Source organism: Suricata suricatta, chromosome 11 (assembly GCF_006229205.1).
Source record: "Suricata suricatta isolate VVHF042 chromosome 11, meerkat_22Aug2017_6uvM2_HiC, whole genome shotgun sequence".
NCBI lineage: Eukaryota > Metazoa > Chordata > Mammalia > Carnivora > Herpestidae > Suricata > Suricata suricatta.
The window spans coordinates 654,664-668,627 of record NC_043710.1 but is presented as its reverse complement, the minus strand read 5'-3'; the positions used below and the strand labels follow the sequence as shown (position 1 = coordinate 668,627).

At 56.2% G+C, this 13,964-nt stretch overlaps 1 protein-coding gene and 1 non-coding gene across 2 annotated transcripts in view; both read right to left on the bottom strand.

The window, feature by feature from the left end:
- The window catches only part of AP2A2 (adaptor related protein complex 2 subunit alpha 2), a gene marked incomplete at its 5' end in the record, with an annotated part of 44,021 nt that overhangs the window by 26,757 nt on the left and 3,300 nt on the right, over positions 1–13,964 (bottom strand). The window contains 3 exons of the mRNA XM_029957178.1: positions 466–595; positions 3,045–3,238; positions 4,771–4,913. Of these exons, the coding sequence (XP_029813038.1) occupies positions 466–595; positions 3,045–3,238; positions 4,771–4,913 (467 nt within the window). The remainder of the gene's footprint in view (positions 1–465; positions 596–3,044; positions 3,239–4,770; positions 4,914–13,964) is intronic.
- LOC115272915 lies at positions 10,776–10,900 on the bottom strand. Its single transcript, XR_003900560.1, has one exon. It is a non-coding gene; the product is annotated as a U6atac minor spliceosomal RNA (small nuclear RNA).

The window sequence follows — 13,964 nt, the reverse complement described above, 5'->3', positions numbered from 1 at the left end:
CACAACCACCAAACAATCCTATCTGTGACACAGGGAGGACAGTCAGGCCTGGCCTGGGGAGCACTCACACAGATTAGCATGACTGCAGGCCCGGGCTTAGGTCAGGGTCACAGGACACCCTCATCATCTCCGGACAGACAGATACGCCACACGGACTGCCCTCCCCGGACAGGTGTTTCCAGAAGCCGCTGATCTTGGTCTTGCTGGTCTGTGTGGCCCCAGCGCTGGCTCGGGAAGCCTCGGACAGCTGGCTCTGGGGTGGGCTGGAGGCCGTGTCTGCACAGCCCCACCCACAGGAAGGAGGGGCCCCTCTCCAAGCCACAGGGGCACACCCAGCTCGCAGGCTCAGGGGACCAGGCTGCGCGTGTGTCCCCTCAGGAAGCACTGAGCTGCTGATTTCTTAGTGGCTATCCCAGAGACAGTCGTTTGGTGGGGCGAGTAGGACACTAGTCCAAGGGCATTTACCAAATGCTGGTCGTTGAGGAGGTGCACCACTCGGGACGTCCAGTCGCCCATGGGGACGAGGTCAGGAGACGTTCGGTACAAGCGCAGCAGACACAGGGCGGCGCTCTGCTTCACGCTGTCCATGGTGTCTCTGAAAGACAAGCACGGGTGTCGCCCGACAGCAGATGGCCCGGGAGAGGGACGTGTGGGGGGCTTCCTGTTCCGGCTCTAATGCTGGCTGAGGGCAGAGAGAGCTCCCAGTGCTCTGGTTACCACCCCGCCCCCGGCCCCGAGCCAACCGCCGGGAGGTCGACAGGCCCCCCAAGGGACAAGCCGGGGCAGCTGTCTGGACAAGAGTGCGCCGAGCGCTGGCGGGGGCCACGGGGGCTCCCGTCCCACAGGAAGGGCAGCGAGCACCTGGGGCCATCTTTACCGTCGACCGCCCTTGTAGCCTTCTTATTCCTAAATGAGTCTAGCCCGACATGAGAGACCCCCAAACTGCTCCCCATTCTACCCCCAAGAGAAACTACCTTTATAATACTCCTGTTGGAGGCCCATGCCCTGCGGGGCAGCCCGTCCCTGGCCCGCTCTGGCCCCGCACAGTCCTCGCAAGGAGCAGGCAGCATGCCCTGCAGGCCCCGCCCGTGTCTCAGCTCGCGCAGGAAATCCCCCCCCCCCCCCCCCCCCCCCGCCGGGGGACCCGCACCACAGGAACATTCAAGGCAAGGGAAGCACGACGTCCCACACCCCTGGGGAGGCCAGGGGACCGCGGCCCGCACTGTCTCAGTTGTCTCGGGCCCACAGCCCAGGGCCCGGGCATCCTCTCTTCCTGAACGCCTACTAAGCCCCAGCATAAAAGACACCTGCTCCCCTCCCCCAGTGTGCCAGGTCTGGTGCAATTACGTGACTGCTGACACTCTCTTCTGCACCTGCCACCCTGGCAGTGCCTCGGTCCCTCTCTGGCCTTCTCTGGCCTGAGCACTTTACCTTGAGCTGTCTGTGGGTTAGTGGCATACTCAAAAACTGGGAATGCTTTTCAAGTAGGGTTTGTGCATACCACACAACCTGAGCCTTTTGGTATCGAGCGCCTGTCTGTGACCTTGATTCTGACAGATAATCCAGCTGGGTGAGCCTGACCGCACACCAGGACCCCCAGGCTGTGAAGCTCACAGACACAGCTCATGGTCTTCCTGCAGCAGGACAATCTCCTTTCCCGTACATGCTGGTACCCCCCCCTCCCCGTGCACCCTCTGTGCCCTTTCAACCTACAGGTGCGGTCCATCCTTTATCTCAGGAAATCGGGCTTCAATTATCATCTGAATACTCTTCAGAGATTATCTGTTTTACGTCTCGCTCACTCAACAGGCATTTATCGAGCACTTACTACATACCAGGTACTGTTCCACAATGCTGGGAATAAAGCAACGGCCAGAGCAGACAGAGACCTCAGCCCCCAGGGAGCCTGCCTTCTGAGGTGGAGGCCGGCAGTGCACAGCCGTATTCCCTGGGTGCGCCAGGAACGGGGAAAGGGTCAGGCAGCGGCCAGAGCGGGGAAAGGGGTTCAGGAAAGGCCTTGCCCAACATGGAACAGCCCTAATGAGCGAGGAAAAGAAAGTGCCATGCGTCCCTGAACCCACACCCACCCCAGAGGGTTCCTGACAGACCCGAATGCCCCCTCAGGATCACTCTGCTCACATCAAGTCTCTTCTGTCTTAGGAAGGGTGCACTTGGGGCGCCACCATGCCCCACAGCGCTCATCAGCAGACGAACAGCGCGTCATCTTGGCTCCCCATCTGCCTCCTGGTCTCTGTAGTCCTAGCTTGCGACCTGCTACTGGCGCACCCGTGAGCCTCCTCTGCCCGTCCCGCCTGGCCTCGAGTTCTCCCTCTAATGGCAGATGCCTCGCACAGACAAGCCCCCAGGCCTTGTGTGGCCACAGCCCTTCCGGTAACTGGTCCAGCCAGGGCCCGCCCCCAAGGCACAAGTGACCCTTGGGACCGGATTTGGAGCCAAATCCTAGCATCCAGAGTGCTGTGGCCTCCATCTGCACTGCTGGTCATCCTGGAAGAGCTCGGTCCCGAAGAAGAGCCTGGGCCTGGGGTCCTTGTGTCACCAGGGCGTAGGCCCTGGGTCAGTTCCCCAGCCCAGAAGAGTCCGGGAACTCAGAGGCAGGGCCCTGCCTCTGCCACGCCCTGTGCCACTCCTCCAGAGCTGTCTGCTCCGCCCCTCGTGGCCTCTCTCCAAATCAAAGGGGGTAGGGATCTGGGTGCTTGAGCTGCTCCTCAGGAAGGCTGTGGAGAAAGGGCAAGAAGGGGCCTGCGCCACACCCAGGATGCCTCGCTCCCTCTGCGGCCTTGAGGGACGCCAGCCCCTCTCGGTTGGTTGAGACCCGCAGGGCTCCTCTTTCATCTTCCTCAAAACCCAGCAGTACTGGGGCAGGAACGGCGTGACGGGCCTCGGCCAGGCACCTGCACACACGGTTCTCCTGCCACCTAAGACACGGAGCTGAACTCACCCTATAAATCCTTTATGGAGTCGCAGGTTTGGTTTAGGTAACGAGAGAGACGTACCGCATTTGCGACAAGTCACAGGCCACATACCCAGCTACGAGGATTTTCGGAATCTCCCCAGCAAACGCCTCGGCCATCTCTCGGCTGCCCACGTTGGCGATGCAGTGCAGGGCCAGGCCCATGAAGGTGGGGTTCCGACTGGCCAGGTCGTTCTTGATGGCGTTGTTGATGAGCCGGATCAGCTCGCTGTTGGAGTTCACCAGCACAGAGATGAAGAGGTAGCCCTGGGTTCCAGAGAGACACGAAGACAGAGAGCTCATGACAACCCGGGTCAACAAGGGACAAGGCACACACGTCCAGCCGGGGGCTGGCCTCCCGACGCCTCCACAGCGCAGCGTCCTGCGGAGGAGTTGTGCTCAGAGGCTCGCTCTATGCTCTGACGGAGACGCCAGTTCTGTTAGCGGAGCCAAGCCTCACTCCTGGCTCTGCCACAAGACAGCCCTGCACAACACACCTGAGGCGCGCGGCCAGACGTCCCCATGGGAACCAGAAGCCTTTGTCCCCACCCGTACCTCCCATCCCACTCGCCTATCCGTGGTAGGAGTGTGAGCAATCTGGACTCAACACTGTCCTGATCAGGGTGGGAAGGCCGCTGAGCGGAGGCCCTGACGACAAGGAGTCCCGAGAGCCTGCTCACTGCGGCCTTACCCTCTCTCGTGATCTGTCTCCACACCCTTAGCATCCCCTCACCACCGGCCCAACTGCAGCCCCACGTCACCCCTGCTGTCCACACCCTCCCCATGCAGGGGACACAGTGACCTTCTCAAGACTCATCTCGTCATTGACCACGGGGGAGAAACCCCTGTGCCGCTGAAAGGCCTGACCCACAAGCCCACCCCCCGTGTCCATTCCAGCCTGCTGCCCCTTCAGCCCCGGTGCGCATGACCCCAGCTGGGCACCACTGGCTCTGTCTGCCCTCATCCCCCAGTTAAGTCTTTGTCCTTCTGTCCCCGCTCAGGATGCCCTCCCTGGGGGACCTGCCCTACTAGTCACCCCCTCTCGGGGCCCCAGAGGGCTCTCCACACCTCCTTCCCTGGGCACTGGCCACAGTTACAATTCTGTTTACGGCTGTAGGACGCCATCTCCTGACTAAAAAAGAGCAGGGCCCACATCTGCTTTTGGTCACTATGTCCCCAGGGCCCTCCCAGCAGACTGCTTGGTCCATGGCTGACACCTGAATTCTTACTGGGTAAATACCAATATTTTCCAAAATTTCTGGGGGAATCTAGGGGGTTTTTTTGTTTGTTTTTTACTTTCTGTAAGTTAAATTTTTGGACAGACAACTTTGCAACCCTTGGAAAAACATAAAAATACTGTTACTGTGAGAGGATACAGAGTTAAAGCTACAAGGCCCGAAGGGGCTTCGGGTGCGCAGACGCCAGGGCTGTCTAGGAAGGCACTTGAGCTGTGTGGCTGCGGTGGCCTTGACACAAAGGGGAAATAGTACCAGGGGCCGCCAGGGGGAGGGTCTGTGCCCACGAGTCAGCCGGACACTCTGGGGCAGGAAACGGGCCTGCCAGAGACGCCACAGCCTGGCACCCTGCAGCACCCATCCAGACCCACAGGAAATCTCCACTGCAGGGAAGTTGTCAAGAAAGAGCAAGGCAAGAAACGGCCCCCTTATCAGAAGGACCCTGCCCAGGAGAAAAGTCCTTCCATCAGCACGGCTGCTTCCTGGAGGGAAGAAGGCCCTGGGGCCATCCCAGGTGTCCTCGACACCCCACCTCGAGCCCCCCACCCCCTCGGCGACACTCACGATCTGCTTCTCCGTGTATCTGTTGGAGCTCAGCAGGTTCACGGCCTCCATGTGCCCAAAGTCAATGTCATGACCCAGGAGAAAGATGAAGAGCAACTTGCAGACGTACTTTTTTTTACTATAGCCATCAAGAGCCTTGTCACCTACAGAAAAGGTGGGTGAGGCGGGAAGAGCAGAGAAGTCATCAGCAAGAGCCGGACAAGGGGGTAAGGGCCCGCCTTCCACCAGACACGGCACCACCGTGCTGAGCCAAGTGCGAGCGATGTTTCCAGACCGGGTGGTGCCCGGCAGATCCCAACGGTATGGCTTCCCTCAAAAACAGAAACCGGAATCCCTACAGCAAGGGCTCTGCCCTCCCCGGACAGCCCAGGCAGGCCAGGCCCCAGGGGCCTCCCTGGGACCCATCACAGCCCAGCCCCACAAGGACCCCTGGAGTCAGCAACTCAGTCATTTAAGTAAGTTTGTTCCCGCAGGTGGATGAATGTGCTCTAAATGATCCCTCTTCGCTTCAGTCTTAGGACAAATCACCCACCCACCGAAGTCACACACAGGAGGGCCAGACGGACCGACGTCTTCATCCTAATCACAGCACGACTGAGCACCTCACCAGACATCATGACAAGGTGGGCCCGAGGCACATCGCTGCCAGACTACAAGCTGCTACTCTAAAAAGGACCACCCTGCACCATTTTAAGGATTGAAGTTCTCATTTCACCGGACGAGTATATAGTATTCCTTAGAGCCAACCGCTAGCGGACTGCAGAGGTGACAACCAAAGAGACTGGTCATTTTTCTGAGCTGGGTCTTCCAGTGACACTGCTGTCACAGTGTGCAGGACCCATGCAGGACATGTGAGGGCCGGCAAGGACTCGAGAGAAAGGGGAAGACGGGACAGCAGTGGTCCTCACAGGTTGGGACACTTGTGCACATAGGCAAGCAAGCACTGGCTGACTCCGAAAGGTGGTCTAGAAGACACCCCCCCCCCAAGATTTCCTAGGGTGACAATCACATGTCAGCCAGCCAGCTGGTCACCTCACCTTGAGAAGTTCTGAGAAATCCTCCTTTTTTTAGCAACAAACTGAGACATGATTTAATGGCCAAATAGTATAAGGGGCCCAGGCCTGATCCCCCACCACCGCCAGTCCCACTTGCTCATCTGCTCTCTGCACCTGGGGAGCCCAGCTTTGCCACTTCCTGGCTGGGACACATCCCCATCCGCTGTGGGAGAGCATCTGTAGGCACAGCACAAGCAGCCCGCCTCCTACCCACCCAGCCATCCTTCGAGAACCAACCCGGATTCCATCACCTTCCGGAAGCCTCCTCTGACAACCAAGCCTAAAGTACCACTCTACCTCCTCTCACCTCCGGGAGACAGGTCTCTGCTACTCAGAGCACTTCTTAAAGGAAAACACAGCAGTGACTGAAAAGAGAGAACAGCTTGGTCAAACTAAGCTCCGTGGAGAGGGCCACAGAAGCACCAGGGGGCTCCTTCCCTGAAACACCCCCATTTTCTGCTCCTGCAGGACCCCGGACACAGGGTCCTTCCTACAGCCCTCCCAGATGCCAGGAGACTTAACAGCAGGGCTGTCACTGAGGCAAGAATAAGCAGGCCCCTCCGGGCCCTGGAGTGGCTACGATGTACGATCAAGGCCAGTGCCCAGAAGGCAGCTCCGGGAACTCACAAGGTGCTGCAGAGAGTCCCAGCCCAGAGGGCAGTCCAGCAGGCCACTCTGCCTGAAGCCAGAGCCCCCCTCCAGGGAGAGAGCGGCACCCACGAGGGGAACAGACTGTGCCACCGCCCAGCGCGATCGGGAGGACAGGGGCTCACATCCTGCCTGCACCCTCCAGGTACCCTGCCCAGGTACCCTGCCGCGTCCAGCTCCACCTGCTCTCAGGGGCTCCTCACCTATTCAAGAGTGACCAGTAGGGAAGCCTTTCCTTTCCACTGATCACCCCCATCTTGGGTCCTGTCATGGGGAGCGGGGCGGGCGGGTGGGGAGCACTGTCACTTCCCAGATGCACGCGGGAGTCTGGCTGGGGGGACAGGTGATGTGGAGCTTCACGTGGACTGGGGAGCACTGGCTGCAGCTGCTCCACCATCTCAGGGCCCACGGTGACGCCAGGGCCTTCTCTGGCAAGTGTCCAACCACCAGCCTTCCCAGCGGCAGCTACAAGGACCGCACACTCAGGGACCCGGCCCCCCCAGCTCACAAGGCTCACTACAGTGGCCCCGCCGCCCTCAGGGCCACGGAGGGGCTGCCGGATGCTCCGCGTGAAGGAACCTGCGCTTCGGTCCTCCGGAGGGCTCTCCTTCAGCCTGAGGGGCCACACCTTGGGCCCTGCAGTCACCCTCACCAGAGCTCAGGAATTCCTCACAATGACCGTCCCTCTGAGTCAGTGCAGTTTCACTCACCACACCAGACTGAGGTGGCCCTCACAGTGTCAGTTTCAGGGCAGGCTAGAACTATGTCCTTATTCCAGTCATTTCAAACTGTCACACTGCACGTCTCGTGCCTCAAAGGGGGTGGCCCGTGTCCCCACGTACCATGAAGATCAGAGAAGAAGAGGAGAGGTGGGAAACAGGCCACACATCCTGACTGAGGGTCAGGATCCAGTCTGTGCCCCTGGGACCCCCAACTCGTCCACTGCCCCCTCCTGGGAGAGCTGTTGCAGACATGAAGCAGGACGCCACCCCGGGGCTCAGCAGACCCTGAGACGGGAGGCTCATGAGGACCCTTTACCACCGGCTCTTAAGACTCATGCCAATTTCAGGACGTGAAATGTGAACACAGGTCCATCAGAAGGTGACAGAAACCTGGTATTTCCGTAACAAGACGTTAAGCAGTAAGACCCCAGTCTGGAGAGGGAGAGAGTCAGCACTGCATCCAGATGCAGGCACAAACATGTTCCCTCCTCCAAAGTGCTGGGCTGGAGGGCAGACGGCCTGAGAATGGCCTAGTGTCTGGGTCAGAGCCAGGTCGCCCCTACAGGCCCCCGCACCACACTGCTGTGTCCCTGCCTGCTCTGTCCCTAGCATGTCCCAGCACCGACCAACCTAAACCACCCTTAGTCACTCGTGCTGCTCAGGGCCTGTCCTGTCTCATTCAACAGTGGCGATGGCCAGCATTCATCTGAGAAAGCCACTCTTCAGGGACAGGAGAGAGATGCCTGCCAGTTGTACTTACGACCCCAGCAGGCTGCAGGCTGACATGAGTCTGTCGTTTGTGCCTTAAGAGCAGGACCCTTGTGCTAAACGGAGGCATGGCCTGGGAAGTACCAGTTTCCAAACACTCAGCCTCTACTGGGAGGTCACGCGGAGGGAGAGGGCACCCGGCCCACTGCGAGGGCATCTGAGCATAGCCGCCCCAAGTGTGACCCTACTTCACCAAGAAAGACGCTCTCACCGGACAGATGAGATGCCGGCAAGAACTGGCATGGCTGTGGGCACAGCGCGCGGGTCCGAGGAACCAAACTGACTTCCAGACAGTTTCTGAGATGTGGTCCTTTCCCATGGTTTTCTCTCATAGACACTGGCGCTCAACAAGTATCATATGATCAAAGAGGTGGAAAGAATAAGATACCCAGGATGGACATGGCACTCTCCCGCGCCCGCACCCTGACGGTATTCTTTCCTGGCCCCCATGCCATCCTGTCTGCCTCCTCCGTGAACTCTCCGACAAATGCTCACACCAGAGAATCCAACCTTCCACCCCAGGGCCCCACAGACCCGAGGCATTTCCTCCACTCTCTATAATGCCTACTGACTCCAGGGGTTAACGAAAGGGAGATGCAAAGTAACACCACAGCATGCTTCCACTACCCCCCACCACGGTAACTGAAGTCCACAACATCGACCACACCAAGCGCCGGCAGGGACGCAGAGGCACAGGGACGGCTCACACGCGCCGGCAGGAGCGAGACACGCACAGCTGCCCCCCGAACACAGCGGGAGACCCCTGCCTCGGGCCCGGGGCTGTGCCCACAGGGAGTGCTCAACGCAGCCTCGGGCGAGTGCACACGCCGTGCAGGAGGTGCCCAGGGCTCACCGGTACACGCGAGGGCCCTGGGTGCACCGTGCTTGGTGGAAGAGACCCCACAGCGCCCAGTCCCTTCATGTGGGTCTCAAGCAAAGCCACAATGACAGAAAGTGGACCAGAGGCCGGTGGGGGCTGAGGAAGGTGGCTGAGCACACAGGGACACAGGGAACGTGTCGGGTGACGGAAGTGCTCTCTGTGCCGTTGGTGGAGGTGGCTGCACAGATACATGCGTCTTCCAAAATTCAAAGCGCGCACTTACGTAAGTTTTACTGCAAAGAAGTCATATCTCATAATGCCAACTTTTAACATTACTGTCAAATACACCAGGAAGCAAAGCAGAAAACAGGGGCGAACACGGGCAGGGCGCCGGGCGCTGCGGCCGGCCCGTCGGGAGCCGTGTGGCGCCCCCTTCCCACGAGCTTTCACGCTTCCTTCATAGAAGGATTCACTTAAGTCTTTCTGCACCTACAATAACCAAAGTTCTTTATGGGAACTTTTCTGTTAATGTTTTCTTTTTTTATTTCTGAGACAGCACAAGCAGGGAGGGGCAGAGAGAGAGGAAGAAGAGAGGATCCAAAGAGGGCTCTGCCATGACAGCACAGAGCCCGACGCCCAAACTCATGAACCGTGAGATCATGACCTGAGCCTAAATCGGACGCTTAACCAACTGAGCCACCCACGTGCCCCCTTTACGGGAACTTCTTCATTCACCTGTGCACCCCCAGACCATGGTAGATACCCCATGTTTAGCGAGTTAACGCAGGCCGTCTGCTAAGCTCCTGCAGACAGTCAGGAATAAGCAATCATGGTGTCTCCATAGACGGTAAGACGGCAGCTGTTTCCGAAAGGCTTCCAGGTGGAGGGCGCTGGCTGATGGCACAATAACCACCCCAACCCTGCCCCCCAAACCTGGGTGGCGCACATGACAAGCACCGACTGCTTGCTCACACATCTGCAGGTCGGCCGGGTCTCGGCGCGGCGGCCTCCAGCCACAAGCAGGGTATAGGCCTCTCAGCCCAGCAGCACCCAAAGCACGTTCTTCTCAAGGAGGCGATGGGAAGGCTCCCCGAAGGGACGAATGGAAATGAGCAATCCTCTTCAAGGTCAGGTTTGGAAAGGGCACGAAGTCATGGTCTGCACTCCACAGGCCACATCATGGGACCCAGCCCCACACCCCTCCTCAAATGACAGAGGTCACTAGTGAAGCCTTGGCCCCCAGCCTTCCTGGTGGCAAGGTTGTGGCCCATAGACGCAATGTTCTAACGTTCCCAGGACGGTCACATTTTATCACCTCCCACCCCCCTACGTCCACGGGTGTCTGTCCCGCCACGAGGCATTATTGTGCACAGCGATCGTGCACACTCACCACTACGGCCGCCATTTCCTTCCTCCTCTCCTGCCTCTCTGACCTTGCATCTGGGATCATCTGCTTCTGGCCTGAAGTACACCCTTTAGAATTCCCTTTTCCCCATGGGAAACTCTCCATTTTTGTCTGAAGAAGTTCTGTTTAGCTTTGATCTTAGAAGACACTCTCACTGGCCAGTCTGCGGGCCACTCTCCAGCACAGGGCTGGCCTCCCGTTCCGCACTGTTTCAGGTCAGCTGCCAGCTCGGCTCACCTCCCGTGACTTGTGATCTCTGCATATGCACAAAAATGCGTCCAAGTGTGCACCTCATTCATGTCACCTGTGCGTGTGGAGTCTGCAGTTTGGTAAATTTCACACATTCTTTTTTAAGAAACACAAATTCACTAAAATGTTGAAGATATCTCATAATGTACTGAAATCAGAAAAATAAATCCTCAATATACAAAATCTAGAAAGACAGAATTGTGTTCTTTTTTAAGAAACACAAATTCACTAAAATGTTGAAGATATCTCATAATGTACTGAAATCAGAAAAATAAATCCTCAATATACAAAATCTAGAAAGACAGAATTAGGAATTAGACTTTAAAGGATTTATGGAAAAAAACCCAACGATGGTCAGATGCCACGAAGCAGGCGGCAAAGCCTAACGGTCAGCATGCGGCCGGGCCGGGCCTCTGCCGTCCCCACCGAGCGGACGGCTAACTTCTCTCCTTTCCTACAACACAGCTTCCTGTGACCTCAGAAGCTGCCACATTCTCTCCCCTTTCCTTCTGGGACGCCAATTAAACCTTTGAGACTTCAGGACCACATCCCTCTGTCTCCCGCCTGTGCTCCTGTCTCCCTTCTTTGCCCTCCGTCTGTCCTACAGTCAGGACAGGCTTTGTTCAGACACCAAATCTCCCTTCAATTACGTCTGCTGTTAATATTTCAAATTCCTCTATGTCACCTTTCACACCCCAAGTTTCCTGCTACAAATTTTGAATGGGCCTTTATTACTTTTTTTCTTTTTAACTTTCTTAATTTTTTTTTTGAGGGAAAGAGAGAGAGTATGAGTGAGAGAGGGGCAGAGACAGAGAGAGAAATACACAGAATCCGAAGCAGGCTCCAGGTTCTGAGCTGTCAGCACAGAGCCTGATACAGGGCTTCAACCCACGAGCCATGAGACCATGACCTGAGCCGAAGTCAAGCGCTTATCCAACTGAGCCACCCAGGCGCCCCTATTACTTTAAAAACGGTAAACCTACTCCTTTACTGCCATGTGAATCTGGTATCAGAGGTCTGTGATTCTGTCTCGTTGTCTCTGCTGGTTCTTGCTCACGCCACCTTGACTCCCCAGGCACCCGGTGATCTGTGACTGCACTGGACTACAGGTGTGAAAATCCTAGGAATCATCTGTAGCCTACAATGGCAATGTCCACCTCTAGAGGACTGCTTTTCTTACCTTAACCCGAGTGTGAAGGCTGCAGTGTCCAGAGCCCCGCTGCACACCTGGGACAGGGCTGGCTCACGTCCAGTCCATGCCTGCCCTCAGGGCACTGCCTCTGAAAGTCTCCATGTAAAGTCAAAAAGGTCTCTACGTCTGGTGGGCTCTGGGCTTTGATTTTTCTCCTAGACCAGGGCTGCTCAACTTCGGCACTTTGACATCTCAGGCCAGATGGTTCTTGGGGGGCGGGGCGGGGGTGCTGCTGTATGTGCTGTAGGGTATTTAGCAGCTTCCCTGCCCTCCACCCACTAGATGGCAGCAGCGCATCCCTGCCTGGGTTGTGACAAATGTCCCCTGGAAGACAGCAGCCCTGACAAATGACCACCCTCTAGACTTTCAGCGTCACCTCAATGTCTGTTTCGTGGCTCTTTCTTTGGGATTAGCAAACGCTCTCAAGGCACAAACAGCTGCGTGCTATGCTTGCTTACACGGACACCTCCCTCCTCCGAGAGGAGGCCCAGAAATTCTCCTTGTTTCCTGTTACTCCAGGATGCTTCCAAGATTTTTTTTTATGGGAGGTTGGGGGAGGAGAACCCCAAACAGAGCTTGGGATGCAGGGCTCAATCTCAGGCCTGTGAGACTGATTAGGACTTGAATCTGACACTTAACCTACTGAGACAGCCAGGCAACCCCTCAAGATATTTGTAACATTGTATCTGAAGTCAGCACCTTCCAACTTGGCAGCTTCTAGCCACATGTGACTCCTGAGCACTGGAAGTGTGGCTAGTCTGCACGGAGGGCTGAGTGTGCTCTAAGTGTAAAATACACATCAGGTTTTGAACACTTGGTATGAAAAGGATGTAAGATATCTCTATAAAAAAGGGTAACTTTTTCTATTGACTGCATGTTAAAATGATAATATTTTAGGCATATTACACTAAATAAGATATATTAAAATTAGAGTTTTTTTAAGTTCTGTTTGTTGCTTTTTTAATAATAACCCAAAGTGGGGCTCGGCCACAAGCTCAAGACTCATGCACTCACTCCACCAACTGAGCCAGCCAGGTGCCCCTAAAATTAGTTTCATCTGTTTTTTACTATTTGTTTAATGTTGGTACTAGAAAATTTAGAATTATGTATATGTGTGCATTAGTGACTTGCATTAGATTTCTATCCTATGGTACAGATGTAAATCACCTAATCTGCCATAACTGGAATCATAAACCATCCAGGGTCCACGTTTCTGAGGACAAAGGGTAAGTTTTCTCTTATCTGTTACTGCTCAAGGTGCACACATGCTCAATGCTGCCAACTGCTTAACAGATAAAGGGAACCTCCGTGGGGCTCCTGGGAGGCTGTCGGTTGAGCATCTGGCTTCGGCTCAGGTCATGATCTCACGGTTTGTGGGCTTGAGCCCCGCATCAGACTTGGTGCTGACAGCTCAGAGCCTGGAGCCTGCTTCAGATTCTCTGTCTCTCTCTCTCTCTCTCTGACCCTCCCCTGCCTACACTATCTCTCTCTCTCTCTCTCTCTTTCTCAAAAATAAATAAAACATTAAAAAAAAATAAGAAAAAAAGAGGGACCCTCCTTCCCGATCTAGGACAGCTTAGCTTAGAGAGTTATGAAGACAGAAGAAACAGCATAAGTCCTGTTTGCCCCCAAAACATTTATACAGAGTGTCTGAAGATTTACCACCCGAAGGGCCATGAACTCTTTCTTAATAACACGATTAACATTTATTAGGCGTTCCCTTCCTGTGGAGTGACTTATCCACAGTTCCACACAGAGATATAACGTGCAGCAGACACGGACCCCCCTTCAGTTAATGACCGGAGCTGCCGAGAGTGTGGTGACGTGAGAGGGTCAGCTCCCAGAGCTGAGTGAGGGGCTGGGACAAGGGCCTGGCCATGCCCGCCCAACGCCAGATGTCCGACAGGCCATCTGCACGTCAAAGCTCCTGAACAGGCCAACGGCGACCCTGGCAGACCAGCACCTCCATGCGGTGCCTCCTCTGCCCACCTCTAGCCCTCTCTCTCCCATCCCTGCTCACAGATGCCCCTCTCATAAATCCTCAGTCCTCCCAGCCCGGCTCAGAGTCAGATTCACAGAGAATCCAGCCCAAGATGATCTTCAGTAGCTCACGTGACAGCTGAGGAAAGACATGGGGAAGGGTAAGTAACGTGACAGAGTAACCTTACTCTTAATTTAAGATGCAGTGAAAGTTATAAACCCCTCACCACATGGCACAGATAGCAAACGGGCACACGGCACGACGCTCCACGTCGCGTGGCATCAGGGAAATGCACATGAAAACCGTCACGTGACCCCGCCGCACGCCCACCGGAATGGCCCAAGCCCGGAGCCC